Source organism: Mizuhopecten yessoensis, unplaced genomic scaffold, assembly GCF_002113885.1.
Source record: "Mizuhopecten yessoensis strain PY_sf001 unplaced genomic scaffold, ASM211388v2 scaffold855, whole genome shotgun sequence".
NCBI classification, from domain to species: Eukaryota; Metazoa; Mollusca; class Bivalvia; order Pectinida; family Pectinidae; genus Mizuhopecten; species Mizuhopecten yessoensis.
Genome location: NW_018403755.1, coordinates 873,788 through 886,851, shown reverse-complemented (window position 1 = coordinate 886,851; position 13,064 = coordinate 873,788). Strand labels below are relative to the sequence as shown.

Here is a 13,064-nt window from a genome sequence, read left to right as displayed (position 1 = left end):
AAATAGCATAATGTAATCGCATTGTGCCATACACATAATGCCTATGCTCCATTTTATAAGGGTAATTGACTAGAATATTCATATCCATATTATTCTATAGGATTATTCTATATCATTGATATCATTGTATAAATGTTGTTATAATGTGCCTATGAGCCGCAAGGCTTAAAGCTAATAAACAATAAAACATTAACACCTGGCATTAAATTTGTAGACGTAACTAACACCTGGGCGGTGAACCTACCCTGCGGGGGTATACACGGGACACGCCATTTGTTTACTAGGGCAAGGTGATAGATAATTATAATTAGATAATTAATGTCTCGTGCCCGTGTCTGAATGGACAATACAAACAGTAATTATGTTGTGATAAGAGTTTCACGCCTTGATTAATTAACCTGCCCAAAGACAGTTACTTACACTTTGATGTAGTAAATAGTAAATTTGACAATACTTTTAAAAACTATAATTGGAGATGCTCTTTATGAGTAGCTCTTATTACATATAGAAGCCAATTTGGGGATTATAATTCCGATTTGGCAAGATAATAAGGACTAATTAATGACATGAGCAGCTCCAATTATACATTGAAGCCAAAAAGGGTTTATATACAAATCCCTACAAGACGAACGACACAATTCTCTCTTTCAAGTAAATCAACAAGTAAACCTGTAATCATCATCATGCGTTTCGCAATCGTTGGACACAGTTTCATTGCCAGGATGGCTGGACACCCTCTCCTGCAATCAGACGATATCCAGCTGATAGGAATCCGTGGGGCAACAACCAGGACACTTCTACTATCGAAGAAAATCCGTGATCTTGAAGTCGACCGGGTTTTCCTCCAGATTGGAGGAAACGACATCGGCCCCACATCAGACCCAGATGACATTGTCGAGGACATATGTGACGTTGTCACTATGTTTGAAGAGAAAGGATGCCAGGTGGTAGTTGGTAGCCTTTTCCAGCGATACAGACCGCGGCACATTTCACCAGAGAAATATGAAATTCAAAGAACCAGAATAAACAAGCGCCTATGCCAACTATTCCAAACAGAAAGTAACGTCACATTTTGGAAACTGCGCGGTTTCCAACAACTCACAGCTACTGCCTTCAAGGACGGCGTCCACCTTACACAGACTTTGGAGACCCGGTACGCCAGACAACTAAAGCTAGCCCTGTTCTGCAGCCAGATGAATTAGGCATCTTCTCAAATTAAAACGGCCCTTTTTAGGGCCAAACAATTTTCTNGATATCCAGCTGATAGGAATCCGTGGGGCAACAACCAGGACACTTCTACTATCGAAGAAAATCCGTGATCTTGAAGTCGACCGGGTTTTCCTCCAGATTGGAGGAAACGACATCGGCCCCACATCAGACCCAGATGACATTGTCGAGGACATATGTGACGTTGTCACTATGTTTGAAGAGAAAGGATGCCAGGTGGTAGTTGGTAGCCTTTTCCAGCGATACAGACCGCGGCACATTTCACCAGAGAAATATGAAATTCAAAGAACCAGAATAAACAAGCGCCTATGCCAACTATTCCAAACAGAAAGTAACGTCACATTTTGGAAACTGCGCGGTTTCCAACAACTCACAGCTACTGCCTTCAAGGACGGCGTCCACCTTACACAGACTTTGGAGACCCGGTACGCCAGACAACTAAAGCTAGCCCTGTTCTGCAGCCAGATGAATTAGGCATCTTCTCAAATTAAAACGGCCCTTTTTAGGGCCAAACAATTTTCTAAAAGAGTGTCATTGAATGTCTCGAAAACACGCTTCCCCATCCCAACAATATCAAACGACCATACAAATTAAAGATAGTCTTTGAAAAGTCCCTTGCAATGACGTGACTAATCGTAATAAATGATTTACAATTATATTGTTAATATTTATTGACATATGTACTCCCTACAATCTGAATACGTATATACGTTTAACAGTGTATAGAAGGAATAGAAAGCACGCCCCTCTTCTCTTTATTCAAAAATTGTTACCTGATGAAATAATCAGAAATTACTGTACCATTGGATAGCTATGGGAATTATATCGGGGTCAAAAAGTGGGACATCTCATCTATATACTTTATCTTGAGGTAAATATGGAAGATTTAAATTAAAGACGTCGTAAATACAAATAAATTCTAATGTATAAGATCTTTAACCTTTGATAATTAAACAGTGCAATCCTAGTAATCTTAATATGATTCTTGGTCAAATCCGGCACAAAGCAAGTGACTTAACTTCTATAGATTTATCGACAATCTTATTCAAGATGTTTCTGTTTCTGTCCGAATTGTTCTTATTTCAGGCTTAATTTCTGTGAAATATGTCAAGAATCTCAATAAGTAGTTAATTATCGATATNTACCGTTACTGTCGCAAACAATCCACGGATGGTGGTACTCATTGTTCATTCTCTGTGATGGTCGTACATTACATTTCATAACAATGCCGTCAACAGTAACATGGTGTAAAATCTTATCAACAGCACCACTCTTAAAGTAGTTGAAACTGTCCATAGACTTGAAATTCCTCATCTCTTCTCCGTCACATGATCGACTCAAAACTAAATAGTTGTAAATATCGCCATACTCGATCTCCGGCCACTCGCGCATGTCATCGATCCACTCGTTTGATTTAACATCCTTTGATGTGATGGATTTTGCAACAGCCTCTATCATTGAATTCATCATTATCAACTTTACGCATGTGATTATAAATTCAGTGAAGTTCCAGTGAATTTTACAGAAATATCAATGCTACCTTGTTTTGCTTTTCGAATTGCCCGCCTTTATGAGTATGATCACTTCTGTAATGGCGGCACGATGTTAGCGGCACCTAGTGAGTATAATAATTACTACGGGCGACGACTGAAAAAAGTCGTGTATATCTTAAAAAAGAAAAAATATGTAAATATAAAAAATACCTGGTTGTCTGGATGTAATTATTGTTGATATAATTACAAGTGGTCTCTGTAGGATTTGCCAGAGGCCACTTGTAATTATATCAACAATAATTACATCCAGACAACCAGTTATTGTTTAAATATTTGTTGCGAAAAAAAGCCGTCGCGCACTATGACCCTCTTTTTAATTTTCAAAAGAGGGTCATAACCCTCTTTCAGTATGTCCAGGGTTGTCAGGAATGACAAGTCATTGACAAGTTACTCCTAATATAGCTATGCCTGTTATGACAATTTTGTGTATGGATTTGCTCCATTTGCCCATATAAATGGGTGCTTGCGGCAGGGTATGTTTTTGTGAAATTGCCTACTTGTGATAGTGCGGAACTGATGCCGACTTCATTGTGCCATGTCACTGAAATACAATGTCAAAAGCACCCATCATATCATTCAACTCGGTCACATATTACTGACAACAGGTGAATTTCCCTAATCGCTAAGCAATAATCAAGTCACAATAAAAAACATTTATAAGGACTTTTGCCGGCCCGGCATGGACACAGAACTAATTGCTGTTCTCACCTGTCCGAACGCTAACATTGAAGCCAATAGTGAGGTACTGCCAAGCAAGGCACCAAGAAACAAAAGATATTTTATAAGCTGAAAGAATAAAAACCTCCCAAACAATGCATTAGTTTCAATATATTTATTTTGGTCGTTTTTGTGTCCCAAAGTAGAGGGCACAAACGCAAATCTCAAGGGTCGCGATCAGGTACATCAGATATATTCTTTTCTCGATCGGACACCTACATGCAAAAGATCTAAGGGTTATAACTGTATGATATAGACACAAAACCCGATATCAAAATGTGATATTCTGCCTCCCTATGACGACGTATGCGACTGTATGAAGTGGGACAGAGGATCTTTTCTTATCTGTGACGCTCCGTAACCAGTGACGCTTCGGAGAATAATATGTCTGCTGTATCCCACAGCATTTCCTCTGTATTCTGCTTAGGGGAGGCAAATACATCAACATACCCTTTATAGTGCTATCTCACTGAAATACCATGCCAATAGTTATGTGTCACTGCTTGGCTGTGTGAAAATGTGTAACAATTAAGCGTCTGTCTTCTTCAATCTTTATTACAGAAGTCCCCGAATTCACCTCCTTTAGGAGAGTTCCTAAAAACAGTTCCAAACTTATCTCCCTTCGACCATACATTACATCATTGTCTCTCCCACCCATCACATACCATACATACAACACAATGATTCCGCCCGGTCACATTATACTGACACAGGTGAACCAGTTGTTTTCGTACCCTTAAATGCTGAACGTAAAGCAAGGGATACCAACTACATTGTACCATTTTAATGACTTTGGTATGTACCTGTTTGGAGACAAAACCAATTCCCGTTTTTACCAATTTGGGATCTTTATATTTCTCTCTACTTCCAACTATCTTTAATTTACTAGCGCATTTATTGGCAACACCTTACTTATGGATTTAATGTTGAACGTTCACCCAGGTGAGAAAGACAATGTGTTCTGTCCCCATGGAGTATGACCATGGCAAGCTCTCATATGAGCACGAATATGTTTCTAAATTTTGTTTGTGTTTGATGTCTTATTTACAGCTACGGTCATTTAAAGACGTGCCAGGTTTGGTGGTGGAGGAAAGCCAGAGTTCCCGGTGAAAAACCACCGACCTACGTCCAGTACCTGGCGACTGCCCCACGTAGGCATCGAACCTGCGATCCAGTGTTGGAAGGATGGCAGTACCAGAATGTGGCCGCGGTGGCCAAGTGGTTTAGGCGTTGCATATGCTTCTTAAATTGGTAGGAGGTATGGTAGTGTGAAGAGTTGAAAGTTCAAAAGTATTAACAAAAAAAAACATTTTAAGGAGAAGACGTTCAATATAAAATAATACTTACAAAGTTGTATTTGTTCCGAACTGTCCCATAGAAGCAAGTACAACAGCGGACGTAAAGGGCAAACCAAATATCCAAAGAAACACTTTCCAATCTCTTGAGCCGTACTCGACTTTTTTTCGTAGATAAATGATAAAAAAAATGGTAACCGCTATTATGTTGACAGTGAACAGCTCGGCGAAGACAAAAGTGTAGAGAACGAATCCATAAGCCTGACATAACACAGCAGGTCGCACATGGTCCCGTGTTATTAGAATCTGAGAGTGGTCTAACAGGTGGGTAATGCCAAGAATTGTTTCAGTGCAAGCCAGATAGAAAACAAACCGCTCACTTTTGGTCCAAGAGAAAATCCCTTTCAGTCCTCGGTCCATTGTTGAAGCAACGATTACGCAAAGAGCAGACAATATGCTCAAGCCAAGACACGTGATCGCTAGGGAATGTAACAACACAAACGACCCATCGTTGATACCGAACAGTTCAAGATCATACGCACTCTTAGCTTCCGGTATGATGCCACTTGTAACTGATTCATTGACTCTATCCATGATGTTTGATTTGTGCACAAAAAGGTAAAAAAAAAAATTTATCGGTGTCACTTTTGGTTAAGTGTTACCTTTTGATTTTGATAATATTTTCAGCGCCCTGTATATCAGCGTATCAAAAAATGAAGACGTAGATATGTAACAGATATCCCGGATGTCTTGACGTATACAGATCGGATATTTACTAAATTAAAATGATAGGTTGATGTTTATATCAACGCTTTCAATTAGACCTAAGATTGTATTTCTATGGAAAATCTGTACAACAAATGTATATAAGCTGTCGGCAAACGTGAGGCTTTGTGATCACTTTATAACTTAAAACAGAAAGTAATGCTACTTACAAAATATATAATCAGTTCCTATTTACATATTCATTCAAGTTGTCTATACTTTTCAGCTCTAATTCCATTATGTCACGATCACTTTATGGGTGAATGATTCAGTGTTATTAAGGTGATAAACAAAAACAGGAAGTACATCCCAAGTTGAAAATCCAATGTAGGGAGACAGTATCACAATTTCCGCAAATTCTAATGTTTAATATCAAACTGATGAATATTGTATGTTTATTATTGACAGAACAGTGTGTTCTCTCAATATTAAAGTATTTCATGGCAATCCAGGCATTAATTCAGGTGGGTTTTTTTTTATCAATGAGTCACATGTGTTCATTTTCTGTACTTCAGGAACCCGGCTACCTATTTCACTACTGTGAAGTTTTTCAAGAACGATAACTCTTACCTGCAATTACTATGTGTATATGGTTTTATTATAAAATGTCAATTTTTATATCTTGTATAGAGAATTAATTTTACACAATTTCAGCATTTATTAAACTGATATACATTAATGCAATCCTAATATATGTCAGTATCATTTATATTGACATTATTTTGTAAAAATATTGTGTCTTTCATTTTTTTTTTTAATTCACTCCTTTTTACATAAATGCCCATTTAAAATCTTTAAAATTCTGACAACCTATATTTTTTGTGGCAGAAAATTTTCTTTACTCTAAAGCAATATAACTAAAAACTAGAAATTCTATTGAGAACCTTAACTGTGATAGCTTGTTCAGGGTTAAGTTCTAACACAAATGAACTAAAGTCATATCAAGACAATGTCAACACGACAGAACGACTAACTAGTTACTTTAATTACCACTGTCAAGACTCTCCTCCATCTGGTCGGATATATAGTTGTAGTCCTTTATAGCTAGCCTACGGTAATTATTATTTGGTGTCAAGTTAAAGGGACCCTTTCAAGCCAATGTTTAAGCGTATAATTATCTGATCCATATGAAACTATAGTATTAAAATTACCATGCTACAATCTGTCGAGAGAAAAAAAAGTATTAAAGTAATAAACTTTATTAATAGTAACACCATATTGGTTTGAAAAGATTTTCAACTCAAATGACTGATATGTATGTCAAGTATATGTGTGCGAAATCTTTTACCGACTAATTACATCTCACCAGGCACAGGGATGAGGCAGAAGTTTAGGCTATTCTCGTGCAAACGCAAATTCTCGAGATGATCAGATGTAATATTTACACTATATTACTTGTTAGACAGGGTCAGTTGCAAGGTTAACACAATACTGCGTAAAAGACAGAGTCAGAGGTGAGGTTAACACACTACTACGTGTTAGACAGGGTCAAGGTGAGGTAAACATTATACTACGTGTTAGACAGGATCAGAGGTAGGGTTAACATTATACTACGTGTTACACAGGGTCAGAGGTAATGTTTAACACTATACTACATGTTAGACAGGGTCAGAGACAAGGTTAACACTATACATCGTGTTAGACAGGGTCAGAGGTAATGTTTACACTATACTACTTGTTAGACAGGGTCAGAGACAAGGTTAACACTATACTACTTGTTAGACAGGGTCAGGTACAAGGTTAACACTATACTACGTGATAGACAGGGTCAGAGACAAGGTTAACACTATACTACTTGTTAGACAGGGTCAGGGACAAGGTTAACACTATACTACGTGTCAGACAGGGTCAGAGACAGAACAAATCAAAGCTAACAAATGAGTATTGCACCGGTATTTACATTTCTGTTAGCCCAGCAAATATGGAGATGGAAGGAAACAAGACTCACATCAAAGTACATGTAAAATGTATATTTTGCTTCCTTGTGATTCTTTTTGAAGTCCACATATCAAACGTCAAGCTCAGCTATATGGGCAGATTGCTTCTTGATAATTATGGGGGATATATTGCCACAAGACGGGGCCCTTACTGACCTGTCAGTGTTCTAGTTTTGGAGGCCCTCTTCAAATTGTTGCTTACAGCAAACATTTTCTATACATCATCTTCATTGCTGTATACAAAGTCAAATAGTTTTGTTTGTTCCCTGGGATTGATTTGATATAAATATGCTTTGCTGCTCTTGTTTATAATGTATTTGAAAATTTGAACTAAGTGTGATGAACTACTAAAAACAAACTGTTTTATTAATCATGGAGCAGATATCAATATGTTTACCCTAATCTAAGCTGTGTGGAAAGTCATGAAAGTATCAATTGATCAAGATGTGTTGTTTAACAAGACAGTTCCCACAGATATGATGAACACAATAATTTCAGTTCTGCTTCTGATAGTATTGATGATGCTTGTTCTGAGAATGTAGGTAAATTTCAATATGAACTGTTATCACAGTATTCAAGTTGTTTTAGCAATTTCTCAGCAATTCATTTACTTTAATGTTGTTGAGTCCACCTCACTGAATTATTGAAAACGTTGGGTCCCGCTATGTTAAACTGTCAGTATTTTCAGAAATTGTAGGAGTGCCATCAAAAATCTTACAGGACTCTAGTCTTTCATTTAGATTCATCACTTGTTTCTCAGAATAAAGACCTGGCATAGATAATATTGTAGGTTACACTTAAAAGCTTAATAAATGTCACACTCAAAAACAAGTAATATCTATTTAAATCTAGTTCTTAAACAGATTACTTTTCAAAATGTACAAATTTCAGTGTAACATGGGCTGGCTCGAGTTTCAAAGGTTTAGTTGGATTTAAATTTCAGTTTAGAATTGTCCTCAAATATCACACACAACAAACTTAATTGACCTTTGCTTCCCATTAATCATGATGAATACACACATTTTAGTTCTGCTTCTGATCAGAATGATGATTCTTTGTTCTGATGACATGGGAACACTAGATTGTCCACTCTTCTAAAAAAGAACGTATTAAACTGTTAATTTTAAAATAAATGATGAGTTTACAGGCTTAATAGTATAATTTTTGGACTCACTCTGTTACAAGTTCTGACTCTTGTTTTGGAGGCCCTCTTCAAATTCTTGCTGACAGAAAACATTTTCTATACATCTTCTTTGCTGTATACAAAGTCAAAAAGTTCTGAAATTGGAAATGAGCTGTGAAACAAGCAACTGTGGTATTGAATATATATATAAATACAAACCAATAAAATAATGGAGGGGGGATTTAACTCATTCACCCCTGAAGACACCTTTGAACTCTCATCCAATTCAAAGGTTGGAATAGTTCATTTTGAAATTTCAAGGGTGAATTTAAGTTAATTTGTGACAAAACAAGAATAAATCTGCTTTGATGTAGTGATAGTTTAGCTTTTTCTGAGTTTCTTTTGAGAGATAATTATTTTATTTTAAATATCAAAATTGATTGAAAGAGGCGTTTCATGCATCACTAAAAGAGAAAAGATTTTCTAGCTGGACTTGTTAAAAAAAATCACAATTTCTTACAGAGGAAGCACCTCGACAGCCCCTATGAAATCAACTTGATGGACGAGCTGACGCTGAAGGGAGTTACCCAGTATTATGCTTTTGTTCAGGAGAAACAGAAGGTTCACTGTCTCAACACACTGTTCTCAAAGGTGGGTGATACTATTATTGAAGACTGTTGCAGCAATTTGTAATATTGACTGTTGTGCTTCAACTTCTACTGCTGTTGTGAAAATATTGCATTAGTTTTGCTACAGTCCTCTACTATTGTAATGGTATTCATTTCAAGACAAATACAACTGATATACTTTTAAAATGACTGTATATATTATATTTTATGTATTTTACTTATCCTTCATTATGAATAAATAGTGTAATGTTAAATGAGCTGATTCATCTTTGGAAAATCCCTTTGGAGCAGCCTCTTTTAGGTATCCATACAACATAGGTAAACTTATATTCCAATCATGAGAAATCAGTAATGCTACATCTGAGAATTTACAAAACTATCATCTGTGGTGATTAAAAACTTAATTTTGACAGTTACCATATAGGGCAAATTCCTATTTGAAACCAACCCTTATTTGAGTATTTATAATTGGAAAGCCGTTAAAGGCATCTTTCAAGAGGGAATGATCATTTGATGTAAAAAAAAAAAATAAAAAAAAATGGAGCTAAACTCACAGTAGGTGATCATATGAGCAGTATTGAATGTTATTTTGTGTCTTTTCACTTTCAGTTACAAATCAACCAGTCCATCATCTTTTGTAATTCCACAAATCGTGTGGAACTTCTAGCCAAAAATATCACAGAACTTGGTTACTCTTGCTTCTACATCCACGCCAAGATGAACCAGCAACACAGAAACAGAGTCTTCCATGACTTCAGGCAGGGAGTCTGTAGGAATCTAGTGTGCTCAGGTAAGGCTTCAGGCAGGGACTCTGTAGGACTATAGTGTGCTCAGGTAATGCTTCAGGCAGGGACTCTGTAGGAATCTAGTGTGCTCAGGTAAGACTGCAGGCAGGGACTGTGTAGGAATCTAGTGTGCTCAGGTAAGTAAGGCTTCAGGCAGGGATTCTTTAAGAATCTAGTGTGCTCAGGTAAGACTGCAGGCAGGGAATCTGTAGGAATCTTGTGTGCTCGGGTAAGATTGGTTGGTTGGCGGGTTTTGCGCCTTCATGAATCCGCCCTTACAGGTTTCATCTCACTGACGGAAGTCAGTGTTCTGTCGACGTTTCGGGTAAGACTACAGGCAGGGATTTTATAGGAATCTAGTGTGCTCGGGTAAGACTGCAGGCCGGGACTCTGTAGGAATCTTGCATGCACAAAGTTTTTTTTTAACAAATTAGATGTACTCTGGTAAATCCAGTTAGGGATAATCATATTCCAGAATTCGGTATGGGGGGAAAAGGTTGGGAAAACATTCTTAAATTGTAACTGCCCACTAGAACAATGTAAATGATATTTTTGACCCAATGTCTCATTCATTATCCAAAGTGACTTCTGGCATTTATATCAAAACATGAGAAGTCTGACTATTTTCTCGGGAAATCTGATGAGGATGTCAAGATTTCAGTGAAGACTATCAATATGCAAAGTAGTTGTTACACCTGCAAACCAATTTTCAATGAAGAGTCATGTCCCTTTATGTAAAACATACGAATATTTCTTTGAGAACAATGCATAGGTTTCAAATATAAAAGGTAATTTGTTAACTATGCAATCTAGTTTTTATTGTGAATGACATTAATCTGTGAACATGAAGAGCTTTTCCTTGGGTGGTATTAATTTGGGGCTTGGCTTGAGAACTAGTTCTAGTAAATTCTAAGATTCCTCTTGACAAGTCTGATACCAATAAATCATTTGTGTATTAATGATTCTTTATTTTGTAGATTTGTTCACGAGAGGAATTGACATCCAGGCTGTGAATGTTGTTATCAACTTTGATTTCCCCAAGCACGCAGAGACATATCTCCACAGGATTGGTAGATCTGGTCGGTATGGCCACCTTGGAGTCGCCATCAACCTCATTACTTACGATGACAAATACTTGTCAATTTAGTTCTTATTTAGACACATCTGTCAGTTTATATGACAGAACATTTTATATGATAAACACTCCAATTCATAACAGTTTTCACCTTGATGGTATATTAATGCCTATAATTTAGGTCTATTTGAATAATGACTTGAAATGCTTTCTTTAGGACTGCTGAGATAGACCCATTATCAGAACTCATTATATGTTTAAATAAAAACCCAGAAGGTGATATTTTCAAGAATGATAAAATTGTGTACCCAATATCATCTCTATCCTAATATACATATTCAATTAGAGTGTTATTACTAATTATCCAAACATAGTGATGGGCTAGACTTTGCCAATGATACTTCAATGATCTGGACTTGTTAGCAAGTGAGAATTTGGTAAGATGTGTCTAGGTGGTTGAGAGGTTTGGGTGTTTCTTGTTTATACAGAGACTGTCTTACCATAACTAATTAAAACTTTTATCTTTTTCCATTTTCTCCCAGAACATAACATTGTAATAGAGGCATAAAACGTTACCATTTTGCATTTGTTTGAAAATGTAAAGCAACATTTTCAAATTTAACTAGAGTGCAAAATGTTCTTACAGTTCTAGTTTTTTCACCGGCTGTGCTGTTAGTTGGACTAAGCACTCGGAACATAATAAACACCAGACATGAAAATCTGAGATCTGATCTATAGCAGAAATAAACCTGTCTAAAACACTGCAACATTAATTCTGTACCTTTTATAATAGTAAAAAATGTTAAATGTGTATATTTCCTGTCTTAATTTTGTTCCGAGATGTTTTTTTGCCAGATGTGATTTTATTACCGTTTTGGGATATGTGCAAGGACATGCGTCTATAATTGAATTTATTAATTTTTGAAATATACTAAATCTTTAAATGTTCCACCAGGAGAGGGATGAAGATGATGATGATGTCCCGCACAACTCCCATGGGGCTAAGGGAGGACAATGATCAGCCTTTACCCCGCCCCAAACTGCTATCTCACCAATACTTCTCTAGGTCACAAACATGCTTTGAACTGTGATACAGACAGCTGTGTGTCCTGGTAGATGCATTATTGTGGCAGATTTACTTCTGACCAAAAAATGTGTTATTTTGATGAGCTGATCCTGTCTTTTCAGTTCGTTAATGATATAGTGATTTCTATATAATGATTGTTAGACCAGCTCTGGATAACAAACAGCTGAAGGATGACGATTGTTGCAGATTTCTATATAATGATTGTTAGACCTGTTCTGGATAACAAACAGCTGAAGGATGACGATTGTTGCCAAATATGTTTACATCCGATCTGAGGGGTGAACCACTAGGCAAAAAAGTACTTTTAAGGCCATCACATCATAGCCTCGGTGGATTCCCTCCTTATACATACTTCTGTGCTCGATGAGGATAGTGGTATTCAAAGAGTTTTTGTCCAACAAAAAAATAGTGCTCCTTTCATTTTATCTAGACAGAGAATTCTTTAGTGTGTATTGCCTAGATAAATAAGTGCTCCTATAACTTAACATTAACGTTCTCAGCATTTTGTCAGATGATGTCTTTTCTCATGCTCTCCCGATTTTGTTCATATTTTTTATTTTTATTTAACAAATTAAGAAGAAAAAATCAGAAAGAATGATATCTATGCGATATACAAAAGAATCAAACTGAGTTGAAATATATATTTTGAGAATATTAAACAGGACAATGCTTGTCAACATTTTGACAAGAAAGCAAAATGCTGAAACCAATAACACTCAGAATTCATGTGTAAAGCAGCATGATATTGAAGGTGGAGTTAAGTGGGTTGTAGGCCAGTTTTTGGCTTGTCGGATATCAAGACAAAATGCTGAGGATTTAGGATGTTGATAATTGTGATGAAAATGTATAATAAATGTTATGATTTTGTACA

At 36.6% G+C, this 13,064-nt stretch overlaps 2 protein-coding genes across 3 annotated transcripts in view; one reads left to right on the top strand and one right to left on the bottom strand.

Annotated features, from left to right (window-relative positions):
* The window catches only part of LOC110453526, a 13,390-nt gene extending 7,941 nt beyond the window's left edge, over window positions 1-5,449 (bottom strand). For both annotated transcript variants that reach the window (XM_021502506.1, XM_021502513.1), the window contains exon 1: window positions 4,845-5,449. In XM_021502506.1, the coding sequence (XP_021358181.1) occupies window positions 4,845-5,386 (542 nt within the window). In that variant the 5' untranslated portion in view covers window positions 5,387-5,449. The remainder of the gene's footprint in view (window positions 1-4,844) is intronic.
* Window positions 5,330-12,722, top strand: LOC110453544 (putative ATP-dependent RNA helicase me31b). Its single transcript, XM_021502524.1, has 4 exons — window positions 5,330-5,410; window positions 9,140-9,268; window positions 9,856-10,036; window positions 11,009-12,722. Exons 2-4 carry the CDS (start codon window positions 9,176-9,178, stop codon window positions 11,176-11,178), a joined length of 444 nt encoding a protein of 147 aa, XP_021358199.1. The 5' UTR covers window positions 5,330-5,410; window positions 9,140-9,175; the 3' UTR covers window positions 11,179-12,722.
* The last annotated feature ends 342 nt before the right edge of the window (window positions 12,723-13,064 follow it).